At 41.5% G+C, this 14,491-nt stretch overlaps 1 protein-coding gene across 3 annotated transcripts in view; it reads left to right on the top strand.

The window, feature by feature from the left end:
* GNS (glucosamine (N-acetyl)-6-sulfatase) overlaps positions 1-3,029 on the top strand; it is a 51,901-nt gene extending 48,872 nt beyond the window's left edge. For 2 of the 3 annotated variants that reach the window (XM_060165567.1, XM_060165568.1), the window contains exon 14: positions 295-3,029. In XM_060165567.1, the coding sequence (XP_060021550.1) occupies positions 295-370 (76 nt within the window). In that variant the 3' untranslated portion in view covers positions 371-3,029. The remainder of the gene's footprint in view (positions 1-294) is intronic. The other variant, XR_009543400.1, reaches the window with a different exon arrangement.
* Positions 3,030-14,491: the final 11,462 nt, after the last annotated feature.

The raw sequence follows: 14,491 nt of genomic DNA on the forward strand, positions 1-14,491 counted from the left end.
GTAAGCTCAAACCTTTCCTCCTAACCCCTTTCAGGATTAGCCTTACTTCTGTTTCTCCTCTCCTCTCCACTTCCACTATATTATTTTGTGCTTGCTGACTTACGATGGAAATGCTCTTAATTACTAAGTACTCTTGCTTTGTACTACAGACTTTCCCACTAGATCCCCTTCTGGTGACTTAATTTTTCCTTTTGTATCCCTTCCTGCCATTCTTTCCAGTTAATATTCTGAATGAAGTACTCAATGGCTAATTGTAGTTAATGTGACATTGTTTTTTTCTTTTTCTCTGCCCAGATATAGGTTTGACCCTCGTCTCATGTTCAACAATCATGGCAGTGTCAGGACTCGAAGGTTTTCAAAACATCTGTAGCACCTCTGCGGTTGGATCCCTTGCACGCCTCTTTCTGATGAAGTGATTGTAGTAGGTGTGTCTGTAGCTAGTCTTCAAGACCATGACTGGAAGGGTTTCTGGACTGGCTTTAAGTCCTGTTTGAAAAAGCAACCCAATCAGCTGACTTCCTTGTGCAGTGTGTTAAACTGTGAACTCTGCCTGTGTCAGGAGTGGCTGTCCCTGGTCCCTTTATTCAACTGATGACAATACTCCTGAGGTCTTTGTTCTCACCAAACCCTTTCTGTCCTGGGGCCACAGTTCTTGATTATTCCCCATGTGGTCAAAGTCTAGATTTGTAAATCCATTCAGATAAATGGCAATGCTTTAGGGGGGCGAGGTTTTTGGTATACAGCTTGACCTAAAATCAGAGGACCTGCATAGCGTTCGAGATTGAACACGTCACTATCAAAAATACTAACATCACATGGCTTGAAGCATAACCATCAGAGCTGAACCCTCTGATTAAGAACCAATACCATTGTTTTTAGATCAGTAGAAATACACTGTTTATAATATCCATCACAACGGATCACAAATTCAAAACGCATCAGTGAAGCTCTGTTCATTTTTTGGCAGTTCTGGGCTGGTGCTACATTGAAATAGAACAGCAGCAAGCTTTTGGTAAAGGCTAATTCCAGGTAGTTACCGAAGGTGATGGGCATCCACTTTCCAGTGGCTGCTAACCACGTGGCATGCCAGTGAACACCAGGGGTGTCTGGGGAATGTCTCTTCTCTTGGTACTCCCTTTCTCCGATCTGAAATATAAAGTGGGTTAAGTATTTCAGCAGAGAAGAACTTCCAAGGGTTGGTGAAGGTTGTGTTTTCTGAGGGCCTTCTGTAGGTAGGGCTCTCTGGTTAACAGGTTGAAGGGCTATAAATCAGGGTGTAGTAAGTGCCTGTCCAGCAGGGAGCCTGGGTTCTAGTCCCATGTGTGAAGTTGTGAGACTCCCTCTGCATATTGCTGACATTCTGTTCATTTGTTATAAGATGTAAGAATTCCTTAGAGTTGATGCAGAGTACCAACTACTTACCTTCTTCCCTTTCAGCAAAACAACTTCTTGAGTTTTTGGAGTCTTGTGTAACTTGGGCCTAATTCACTATTCCTCTGTCGAAACCCGATCTTCTTGAGATTTCCTCACTGTTTAGAACACCTGCATTTCTGTCTCTTGGCTCGAAGACCAATCCCATTTCTTGTGTTTTCTTCACAAGAAGGTTAATTGGTGATGTGGCAGCAGGGGAGGAGGAGGAACCGTGGTTTATACCCTGTTCAACTCAGGCAGTAGTGGTTTTAGCTTTATGTAAGGTCCTAGGTTGAGCTTTAAGCACTTTGTAAGACGTGGCCATACGTAACTTCTCTATCACAATTCCAGAGAGCCATGTTGGGTTAACAGCCATGGGGTTTATTCCTTTACCTCATACAATCCCAGTAACTGTGGTGGTATTTAGAGGTGAAATGGGCAAGTGAAACGAATACCTCTGCTGTGACCATTTTAGGAAAAGCAATTCTAACAATTTTGTAACTAAAAGCAAACTACAATGTTGAGTATGGGTATTGGCTTTATGCTACACTTTTGAGTCCTCACATTCATCAGTCAGTCAGCTTCCACATTAATGGAAGCTGACCATGGTTATTCCTGAATAAAGAGAAAACAACTCTTACCAGGTCTTCTACTGTGATGTCATATTATTCAGTTTTATGATGCTCGTTCCTGAAAGCAGATGACGTAGTAAGAGTGACACAAATCAGCCGCTGATAGTATTCCTGTCCCACTGCTTACATTCATCAGACTTTTGTCTGGGGGGCAGGCAGGGCCAGTGCAGCCCTTTTATTTTTGTACCCCTGGTTTTTGAATGGCCTCTAATTTGACTTTTTCTCGTGGACTGGTTGCATTCTGGATCTACACTAAAATCATCTTTCATAAAGAGACCTCAGTTTCTAGACTAGCAGACCACAAAGTGCACTGGAATTTTCAGAATGATATGTACAAGGGCCCCACTGCAAGAGGCTTGCCTTGTTTCTCTCTTAATTGTACTGATTTGAATTTTGATTATTTTCCCTTTTAAGAAGACCAGGTCCGTATGTATTGGTAATAGAAAACTGTAACCATTAGGAACGAACAGAGGTCTTGGGGAAGAATAGAGATTTTTGCCTTATAAGATTTCCTATTACAAAGCTCTCCCGCAAGTAAAATTACATTCCCTACAACTACAAAGTAGGGAATGCCTTTTCAGTATCTTTGAATTTGACCAATGGTGCTGTTGCAAAATACATTTTAATTGACAACAGTAGGGTTTTTGTACAACATAGTAACGATAGCCATGCAAGGTTATATTTTTGTGTCTAAGGACGAGCGTTTTAATGAAAGAAGATAAAATTGTCCCAGGATCCTTATTAAGAGAAAGCAAAGGGTATTTGAACTGATCCACCAGTGGAACTAGGTGGGAACATTTGGGTCTTTTGTTTCACCACCGCTTAGGTCCAAGTGAATTTGTGAATTTATGTGTTTGCGTCATCTGTTCTTAGAAGTTATTCTGCCCTGGCTCTGTGTCATCTCAGTCATTTGACTAAGGAAGTGCCCTTTGAAGGACCCTGTTCACTGCTGCACTTTTCAATGAATTAAAATTTATTTCTGTTCTAGTGGGAATGTGTCCTTTGTTTTAGTCCACAAGTAGTAATTTTGACAAAATCTTCTTTGCTGTATACTGTTTAATGTTTTAATCACTCACCTAGTACTGGAGATGGACTGTTCTGCATTGGGTACCATAGTCCCTACCTGGAAACCTCGTTCGTGTATATGTGTGGTCCCTGCTGCCCAGTATCCCTGAATGAGCACCATGTAGAAAATCCTTACTGATAAATCTTCATGCATTTACAGTTCGGAGAGAAAAAAAAAACTTACCTTGACCAGCTTTAAATTAGATAAACGAAGCTCACCGTCAGAGGTGCCTTGCCTTGATGTTCAGTCATGTGATCCACTGCCCTAAATGAGAAGTAAGTCCTACTGGAGTTGACAAACTTTTTCTTAAAGGGATAGTTAATATTTTAGGTTTGCAGGCTATGTCTCTATCACAGCTACTCAATTCTGCTTCAGTACAAAAGTAGCCATAGACAACACAAATGAATATGCATGGCTATGTTCCAACAAAACTTTACCAAACAAAACAAAACAAAAAAGCATAATTTGCCAACCCCAGACCTAGTAGGTTGCCTCTTATAAGTTCTGAAGACCAAGCAGAAAAACAAGATGTTAGAAGATACCCATACCATAAAGTTTCCAGACTACTATACTATCAGAAAAACAAGTAATTGAGTGTATCACAGTATCAAGCCACCAAGGAAGAGAACATTTATTTACTTAGACTCAAAGTGAGGGTAAGTACAGACTCTACTAAATCCATTTTTCTAATATGTAGCCCCCCCCACCATCTCCACTGAGACTGTACCCTGCCCTGCAGAACCAAACACTACAGATTTAGTATTAGTTTCACCTTCTTTCTCTGCCTGCCGTGGGTTTAAAGGGCTAGTCATGTGTGTACCTTGAAGTCTGTAGTGGCAAGAGCAGAGAACCTAGGGGCCCCAAGCTGAACGCACTGTGCAGACACCTTTACTGATGGCCTAGGAATTACTATATAAGATTTGCATGTGGGACATGGGAGCCGGCTTCAAGAGTACCACAGAGTAGATGCTTCTAAATCTTAGTCTTTGAGAGGAAGCTTTCATTACCACCTTCTGCTGGTGACACCTGAGATCTTATGTATCTTCACCACCTGCCCCTCAGACTGATGCTGATGGGTCCTCAAAGGGCGGAGAAATACACAGAATGGTTGTAATTAGTATTTATTGTGATAAAAATGGCTCTGCCAACAAGCTGCTTTCCTCAGCTTAGTTTATCCAAGCTCACAAAGCTCATTAGTCAGAGTCAAGGTTTCAAAGATGTGGCTTTGAAGACATCTATTAAACTCTGCGCTCTCTCTGATCTAAGAAGGATTTTACCCTCCCTCATATGTCTGAGTGACTGCCTACTCTGCCTGGACGTGGGCTGGGTTATGAAAGGAAATTACTCTCTTCCTGACCCCCAGGACATTATTGTGTAGATTGAAAACTCATCCCTGATATCTGTAGTTACAGGGAAAACACAGTTTCAGACTAAGAAGGGGAGTTGACACTACCATTCAAGTGGCTTCTCAAAGTGAAAACAGCTCCTCTGACAAACCCTTAACTAGACTCACCAAGAATAAAAGGGGCTCAATTAAGTAAAATCAGAAGTGAAAGGGGAGACATTACAACTGTGCCACACATATACAAAGGATCATAAGAGTACTATGAACAACTAATTATATGCCAACAAATTGGATAACCCAGAAGAAATGGATAAATTCCTAGAAACACTGCCTTCTAGGATTGAATCATGAAGAAATAGAAAATGTGAATAGTCTGATCACTAGTAAGGAGATTGTAATCAACAAGCCTCCCAGGGCTTCCCTGGTGGCACAGTGGTTGAGAATCTGCCTGCCAATGCAGGGGACACGGGTTTGAGCCCTGGTCCGGGAAGGTCCCACATACCGCAGAGCAACTAGGCCCGTGTGCCACAACTACCGAGCCTGTGCGTCTGGAGCCTGTGCTCCGCAACCAGAGAGGCCGCGATAGTGAGAGGCCCGCACACCGCGATGAAGAGTGGCCCCCACTTGCCGCAACTAGAGAAAGCCCTCACACAGAAAGACCCAACACAGCCATAAATAAATAAATAAATAAAACTTAAAGGAAAAAAAAAGTCTCCCAATAAACGAAAGTCCAGGACCAGGTAGCTTCACTGGTGAATTCTACCAAGCATTCAAAGTGGAACTAATACCAATCCTTCTCAAACTCTTCCAAAAACAGGAGAGGAAGGAACACTTCCAAAACCATTTTATGAGGCCAGCATTACTCTCATACCAAAACCAGACAAGGACACCATAAGAAAAGAAAATTACAGGTCAATATCGCCAATAAACATAGAGGCAAAAATCCTCTAACAAGATACTAGCAAACTGAATTCAACAATACATTAAAAGGCTCATACACCATGATAAGTGGAATTAGTACAAGGATGCAAGAGTGGTTCAACATCCACAAATCAATGTGCTATATACCACATTAACAAAATGAAGGATAAAACACATGATCATCTCAATAGATGCAGAAAAAGCATCTGACAAAACTCAACGTTCATGATAAAAACTCATACAGAGTAAACATACCTCAACATAAAAGTCATAGATGACAAGTCCACAGCCAACAATGAAAAGCTGAAAGCCTTTCCTCTAAGATGAGGAAAAAGACAAAGATGCCCACTGTCACTTTTATTCAACATAGTATGCGATAGCTGATTCACTTTGTTATAAAGCAGAAACTAACACACCATTGTAAAGCAATTATACTCCAATAAAGATGTTAAAGAAGAAAACTAAAATTATATGTAAAATATTTTTTTCTAATAAAAAGTCAAGAAAGAAAGGAAAAAACCCATAGTATTGGAAATCCTAGCCAGAGCAATTAGGCAAGTAAAATAAAAAGAATCCAAATCAGAAAGGAAGAAGTAGAACTGTAACTATTTGCAGATGACATATATAGAAAACCCTAAAGATTCCACACAAGAAAACTGCTAGAACTAATAAATGAATTCGGTATAGCTGCAAGATACAACATCAGTATACAAAAATCTTGTATGTCTATATATTAATAAACTATCAGAAAAAGAAATTAAGAAATTAATTCCATTTATAACTGCATCAGAAAGAATAAAACAGTGCAGCATTGGTGATTTAGTGGTGAGCATAGCTGCCTTCCAAAAAAGAATAAAATACCTAGGAATAAGTTTAACCAAGGTCAGAAACCTACACACTGAAAACTAAAAGACACCGATGAAAGAAATTGAAGAAGACACAAATACATGGAAAGATATTCTGTGCTCATGGATTGGAAGATTAATGTTAAAATGTCCATACTACCCAAAGCAGTCTACAGATTCAATGCAATCCCTATCAAAATTCCAAAGACATTTTTCACAGAAACAAACAATCCTCAAATTTGGATGGAACCACCACAAGAGACCCCAAATAGCCAAAACAATCTTAAGAAAGACCAACAAAGCTGGAGGCATCATGCTCCCTGATTTCAAACTATATTACAAAGCTACAGTGATCAAAAGTGTATGGTATAGGCATAAAAACAGACACGTGGATCAATGGAACAGACTAGAGAGCCCAGAAATAAACTCATGCATTTATGGTTAATTTATGACAAAGCCAAGAATATACAATAGGGAAAGGACAGTATCTTCAATAAATGGTTCTGGGAAAACTGGCAGCCACATGCAAAAGAGTTTAACTAGACTACTATTTTACACCATACACAAAAGTTAACTCAAAATGGATTAATGTAAAACCTGAAACCATAAAAATCCTAGAAGAGGGCTTCCCTGGTGGCGCAGTGGTTGAGAGTCCGCCTGCCAATGCAGGGGACACGGGTTCGTGCCCCGGTCCGGGAAGATCCCACATGCCGCGGAGCGGCTGGGCCCGTTAGCCATGGCTGCTGAGCCTGCGCGTCTGGAGCCTGTGCTCCGCAACGGGAGAGACCACAACAGTGAGAGGCCCACGTACCGCATGAAAAAAAAAATCCTAGAAGAAAATAGGCAGTATGTTGCTTGACATCAGTATTGGTGATTTTTTGGATCTGACTCCAAAAGCAAAGGCAACAAAAACAAACAAGTGGGACTATATCAAACTAAAATGCTTCTGCATAGAAAAGGAAAACAATGACAAAATAAAAGGGCAGCCTACTGAATAGAAGAAACTATTTAGAAATCATGTATGATAAGGGGTTAATATCCCAAACATGTAAAGAACACGTACAACTTAATAGCAAAGAACAAAAACTAGGCAGGGGCTTCCCTGGTGGCACAGTGGTTGGGAGTCCGCCTGCCGATGCAGGGGACATGGGTTCGTGCCCTGGTCCGGGAGGATCCCACATGCCTTGGAGCAGCTAAGCCCGTGCGCCACAACTACTGAAGCTCACACACCTAGAGCCTGTGCTCTGCAGTAAGAGAAGCCACCGCAATGAGAAGCCTGCGCACCACAAGGAAGAGTAGCCCCTGCTCACCGCAACTAGAGAAAGCCCGTGCGCAGCAACGAAAACACAATGCAGCCAAAAATAAATAAATTTTATTTAAAAAACAAAAAGACAAGGGGGGGTGGGGAGAGGGAAGGGTGAGCTGTGACAAAGTGAGAGAGTGTCATGGACATATATACACTACCAAACGTAAAATAGCTAGTGGGAAGCAGCTGCATAGCACAGGGAGATCAGCTCGGTGCTTTGTGACCGCCTGGAGGGGTGGGATAGGGAGGGTGGGAGGGAGGAAGACACAAGAGGGAAGACATATGGGAACATATGTATATGTATAACTGATTCACTTTGTTATAAAGCAGAAACTAACACACCATTGTAAAGCAATTATACCCCAATAAAGATGTTAAAAAAAAAAAAAAAAGACAAGGGGGAGTTCACTGGAGATCCAGTGGTTAGGACTCGGCACTTTCACCGGCCATTGCCCGGGTTCAGTTCCTGGTTGGGGAACTAAGATATTACAAACTGTGCAGCATGGCCAAATAAAAGAAAAATTTTTTAATTAAAAAAAATTTTTTTAATTTTTAAATTAAAAACTTTTTAATTTTAAATTTTTTTAATTTAAAAAAATTTAATTTTTAATAAAATAATAAAAGACAAGGATGTGAAGAAAAGGGAACCCTTGTGCACTGTTGGTGGGAATGTATATTGATATAGGCACTATGGAAAACAGTATGGAGGTTCCTCAAAAAATTAAAAATAGAACTACCATATGATCCAGTAATCCCACTTCTGGGTATTTATCTGAAAAAAAAAAAACAAAACACTGATTTGAAATCCCACATTCATTGCAGCATTATTTATAATAGCCAAGATATGGAAACAACCTAAGTATCCTATCCATCAAAGGATGCATGGATAAAGAAGATGTATATATATACACATACAATAGAATACTATTCTGCCATTAAAAAAGAATGGAAAAAAAAAAAGAATGAAATCTTGCCATTTGTGACAATATGGATAGACCTTGAGGGCACTATGTTAAGTGAAATAAGTCAGAGAAAGAAACATACTTTATTATCTCATTTTTTAAAACATTTTTATTGGAGTATAATTGCTTTTCAATGGTGTATTAGTTTCTGCTGTAAAACAAAGTGAATCAGCTATATGTAGACATATATCCCTATATCCCCTCCCTCTTGCGTCTCCCTCCCATCCTCCCTATCCCACCCCTCTAGATGGTCACAAAGCACCGAGCTGATCTCCCTTATTATCTCACTTATATGTGGAATTAAAAAAAAACAACTACAACAACAGGACAAAAACAAAGCTCATAGATATGGAGAACAGATAGATGGTTGCCAGAGGTGGGGGTGTGGAGTGGGAGAAATAGGTGAAGGGGGTCCAAAGGCACGGAGTTCCAGTTACAAAACAAGCCATGGGGATGTCATGTACACCGTAGTGACTATAGTTAACAATACTGAATTGCATATTTGGAATTTGCTAAGAGTACATGTTAAACATCCTCATCACAAGAAAAAAAAATTTGTAACTATGTATGGCAATGTATGACTTATATAATGACCAAACCTGGTTTACCAAGAGAAACTGGGGCCAACCTTTTGCCAAAACCTATCCAATTGTAGGTACCTGGGACAGGGCAAAGCTGTCCAATGGTAGAGGCTCGACTTGTCTCCAAAGGGGGAATAAAAAAGTCTTACATACATTAACTACTTGAAGAGTATAAGCAAACGCTAGTTTGCAGCTATTATTACTAAAAACAAGTAGAAGCTGCTTTGCTGGAATGGTTGCTAAACTGTTGGTCTCAGCACATGCTGGAAAATATTTTAATGGACTCTCTCGGCTGGCAGACCCCAGACACAAATCCAAGTCTTCCCTCCAGGGGTTCTCCATAACCCACAAAGGCTGGTGCAGGGGAGAACACAGCACAGGGGTGGAGCTGCTCTTTTAGCAGTTGCTACAGGCCAAGATGCTGGCCTGCTTTCTTTTTTTTTTTTTTTTTTTTTCCAGTACACGGGCCTCTCACTGCTGTGGCCTCTCCCGTTGTGGAACACAGGCTCCGGACGTGCAGGCTCAGCGGCCATGGCTCACGGGCCCAGCCCGCGGCATGTGGGATCTTCCCGGACCGGGGCACGAACCCGTGTCCCCTGCATCGGCAGGCGGACCCCCAACCACTGTGCCACCAGGGAAGCCCCTGGCCTGCTTTCTGAGGCACCTGTTGTCCAAGATCATCAGACGCTACTCCCTTGCCTCATCCTAATGCTAGGAAAGTAGCTCAGAAATGCGAATGATTCTGTTCTTGCTTAAGTCCCTAAGAAAGTGGCTGCCCTGGGTCCTTTTCTTCCCCAATCCTCCCGGCTTTTCCCAGCTCCTCCCAGATCAGGTGAGGAGCACCTTTATTAGGCCTGACATCAACGTGACATCGTGGATTCTTTCAGCAGTCTGCAATGAGTGACTGCTAACTGAATCATCTATCAGGCAGCCTCCAGCCTGTGACTGCACTTTTATGGATACTCCCATAAAAAATGAAGCCCAGGGTGCCGAGTCTAGTCCTCTGTACAGCAGAAGAAAACAAAAACTGGGGACCTCGGTCATCCTGCCCCCTTCCTCTTCCTGTAATGCCACTTAAGGCCCTAGTTAAGGGTTCAGCCAGGGGTGAACACTGACTTCACGAGGAGAGGCAGGAAGCTGTAGCTCAGGGTCTGCCTGTAGAGCAGCCCCATCCCTTCTCAAAGCTGCCCAAGTAGCTGTTTCCAGACACTGTGAAATAGTGTGTTTAGTCCCACAGACGTGATGCCCTGCAGCTCAGAGAGATACAGAAAGAGCTGAAGCTATGCTCCAGTCCCCACAGAGATTCCTGTCTGGGGTGAGAATTCACATGCATGAGAACACTGAGCAGAAACAAAGGCCAAAGGCCCCCAGACATCACCTACGTGTGACCCTCCGGTCCGAATCGCTCAGCACCTCACAGTAACATGACAGCACGGGCAGCCCTAGTCCCAGCTGCTCTGAGCATTTTGGGTCTAACTTGTAAGAGAAGACAGACAACACTCTGCCACTGTATTTATGGGGAGCACAGGAAAGACACTGAATGAAGATTTCTTGGTCTACGAATTGCCCTAGAATCTTTTGTTTTGCCGTCCCTGAACACGAGTCTAAAAAACAAAAACCAAGAAAATATTTGTTTGAAAAAATGTCCCTCCTGGAAATTACATCCTTAGGTGTTGCTTCTTAGATGAATTTTAGTGTCAACATGATATGTAAACATCTTGGCCCAGTAGTAAAGCAGCCATACCACTACAGGAAGAACAACTTGGAGAATAATACCACCTTACACTACGTCAGGCTTTGCGGTGTACAGAGTACGTTGACCTTCATTATCTTATTCAGTCCTCACATGAGGACTGCAAACACACTCCCACTTTACACACACACACTTTCCTGTGAGGAAAGCAAACACACTCCCACTTTACAGGGGAAAAAAAGTTGAGCTTGATCCAGAGCAATTGCCATTGTAAATTTTAACTTGCCCTTGCCAAAGATGAACTCTTAACCTGTGGAGAATTATTTAGACCTATATAAGTTCCTTTCTCGTAACAGGCAAAACAGCTAGAGTGACGCCCATGTAACAGGCTGCCTGAGAAACCAGTGGCCATTGTGTCGAAAAGTTTCATGTAAATCATGAATTCTGCCAGGTAACTCCTGCTCATCCTTAAAATCTTAGCTGTAAGTCACTCCCTCAAGGAAGCCTTCTCTAACTGCTTAAGTAGTAGACTCTCATAGCACTCTGTACTTTACCTTTGTGACACTTACCGGTTTGCATTACTCATAGTCTGGTTTCCGTGAAGACAGGACCGTGATGTTCCTGCTCAGCATAATCTACCCAGTACCTGACATCCTTGGGTAATTTACACATACGAATTAAAGAAGTTAAAACACTTGGTGTTCTACTCAAGTTTCTTTTTATGCAAAGAACAGAACAAACTAATATAAGTGACAGGGAAAAAAAAAGAAAAAGAAAGGAAAAGGATAGTTGTAAGAATACAGCTATCACAGAACCCAACAGTAAACAGATACACTCATTCCTCAAATATGATTACAATTTGTTCTAAGCTGTTGGGGGGGGGGAGGGGAATAGGAAGGGGTGGAAGGAAGGGAGGGAGGACGAAAGGAAGGAAACAATCATAATTCACATTTTAATAAGCATAAACCCTACTGTATTTCCAATAATATGAAAGTAGGCTTAAATATTTAGTTAGAATATTATTGATCATATGCATTAAAGTTACATACTGTAAGTAACTAAATTTCTGAGGGAACCAAGAAGTTGATAGCACCAAGCGACATCAGCACTTGTCATTTAGCAAACTTTTCAAAACGAGGCCAGATTAGGAATGTGTAGAACTCACCTTTTTTTTTTTTTTTGCACAAATAACACTAATTTTTAAGGAAACTTACTTCAATGCAAGGACCTTAAATACAAACATACCAAGTGTATCTGTAGAATCTGTAGTGATGTCAACTGTCCTGTTCCTGAGGTGGTAATTTGCATCTTCTCTTTCTTGGCTAGTCTTTATGGTTAGAGGATTAGCAACTCTGTTGATCTCTTAAGAATCCACTTTTGGTTTCATTGATTTTGTTTCTGTGTTCTATTTCATTTATTCCCACTCTTTATTACTGCCTTTCTTCTGCTTACTTTGGGTTTGCTTTTCTTTTTCTTGTATCTTTAAGTGGAGGCTGAGGTCATCCATTTGAGCCTTTTCATCTTTCCTAATAGGCATTTAGTACTGGGTTGGCCAAAAAGTGCCTCTGGTTTTTAAGTAAAAATAAAAGACGCATTTTTCATTCTCACCAATAACTTTTTTGGACAACGTATTCACCATTTTGTTCCACTACCTTCTGCCATTTTTCAGGCAACTTCATGATTCTATCTTCCCCAAATTTTTTATCTTTTTGAGCAAAGAACTGTTCCAGGTGCCTTTTACAATCTTGCAGGGAATTGAAATTTTTTCCATCAAGAGAATTTTGTAAAGACCAAAATAAATGGAAATCCAAAGGTGCAATGTCTGGTGAATACGGTGGATGAATCAGAACTTCCCAGCCAAACTGTAACAGTTTTTGCCTGGTCATCAAAGAAACATGCAGCTTTGTGTTATCCTGATGGAAGATTTTGTGTTTTCTATCGACTAATTCTGGACGCTTTTTGTCAAGTGCTGCTTTCAGTTGGTCTGATTGGGAGCAGCACTTGTTGGAATTAATCGATTGGTTTTCTGGAAGGAGCTCATAATAGAGGACTCCCTTCCAATCCCACCATATACACAACATCACCTTCCTTGGATGAAGACTGGCCTTTGGTGTGGTTAGTGGTGGTTCATTTCACTTACCCCATGATCTCTTCCATTACACATTATTGTACAGTATCCACTTTTCATCACCGGGACCTCCCTGGTTGTGCAGTGGTTAAGAATCTGCCTGCCAATGCAGGGGACACGGGTTCAAGCCCTGGTCCGGGAAGATCCCACATGCCTTGGAGCAATTGAGCCCTTGCACCACAGCTACTGAGCCCGTGCACCACAGCTACTGAGCCTGTGCTCTAGAGCCCGCGAGCCACAACTACTGAAGCCTGCGCGCCTGGAGCCCGTGCTCCAGAACAAGATAAGCCACCATGGTGAGAGGCCCACGCACTGCAACGATGAGTAGCCCCTGCTTGCCTCAACTTAGAGAAAGCCTACATGCAGCAACGAGCAAAAATAAATAATAAATAAATGTTTTAAAAAACGGAACATTTTCATTACGTTTCAGTAGAGAATCGCATGCGAAAATACGGTCAAGAAGGTTTTCTTCACTTATGTGGAACCCACACATCAAAGTGATTAACATAACCAAGCTGGTGCAAATGATTTTCGACTCTTGATTTGGATATTTTTTGAGTATGTCGGCTATCTCCCGCATAGTATAACGTTGACTGTTCTCAATTAATGTCTCGATTTGACTGCTAACAACTGGTCTACCCGACTGTGGAGCATCGTCCAGTGAGACATCTCCAGCATGAAACTTCAGAAACCACTTTTGACAGGTTCGAGCACTCTCAGCACCTTCTCCATACACTGCACAAATCTTTTTTTGCACTTCGGTTACGTTTTTAACTTTCTTGAAATAATAAAGCATAATATGCCGAAAATGTTGTTTTTTTATTTCCACCTTCAATATTAACACATTTTTGACCGGAGACGTATTACAGCCACAGGCGTTAGTTTCTGCAAAAATCCCCCAGTCAATAATGTGTGAAAATGGCTACACAAAAACTCACCAATTTTGATGTCTTTTTTTAAATGCACGCTGATATGACAGCTGTCACATACAATCTAACAAAATTGTTTTGAATGAAGTTAAAGACAACTAAGTGCTACTAGAGCCATCTTACGGAAAAAAACGAACGAAACTTTTGGCCAACCCGATACTATAAATTTCCCTCTATTTCTACGCTGGATCCCATCGTAGAAATGGGCACACGAGTACAGAGCTCACGTAAACAAAGATAATTCCTTCCTGAGGGAAGAGGGTATGATTAGGCATCCAACAGCTAACAAATACCAAGTAGGTTCCGAATTTACTCTTTCCATCTCCCAGAGGCCACATGCCTTCTCCTCTCTGCTTCTCCTGCTTTCTCTGCAGTCTTTCTCTGCCCCTGAAACAAGGCCCAATGGTGGGTTCAGTTCCCTGGTTTATAAGTACCCATCACAGACTAACTGCAATTCCTTTGTTTCTTTATTTAAAATTTTAAGAAAGTTTAACTGATCAACAGCCTTGTATGCGAGGTCTAACTAAGATCCAATTAGCCATGGTCAGGGCACAGGGTCAAGCTCTGTATAGAATTATCCTTTCCAGTGCTCCATGAGGCAGGTCAGGGAGCCTCTCTGCGGGCTAGCCATCACTCTCAGTATGGAAGTAATTTGTTTAAAAAGAGAGAGGTA

Source organism: Lagenorhynchus albirostris, chromosome 11, assembly GCF_949774975.1.
Source record: "Lagenorhynchus albirostris chromosome 11, mLagAlb1.1, whole genome shotgun sequence".
In the NCBI taxonomy this organism is placed as follows: Eukaryota; Metazoa; Chordata; class Mammalia; order Artiodactyla; family Delphinidae; genus Lagenorhynchus; species Lagenorhynchus albirostris.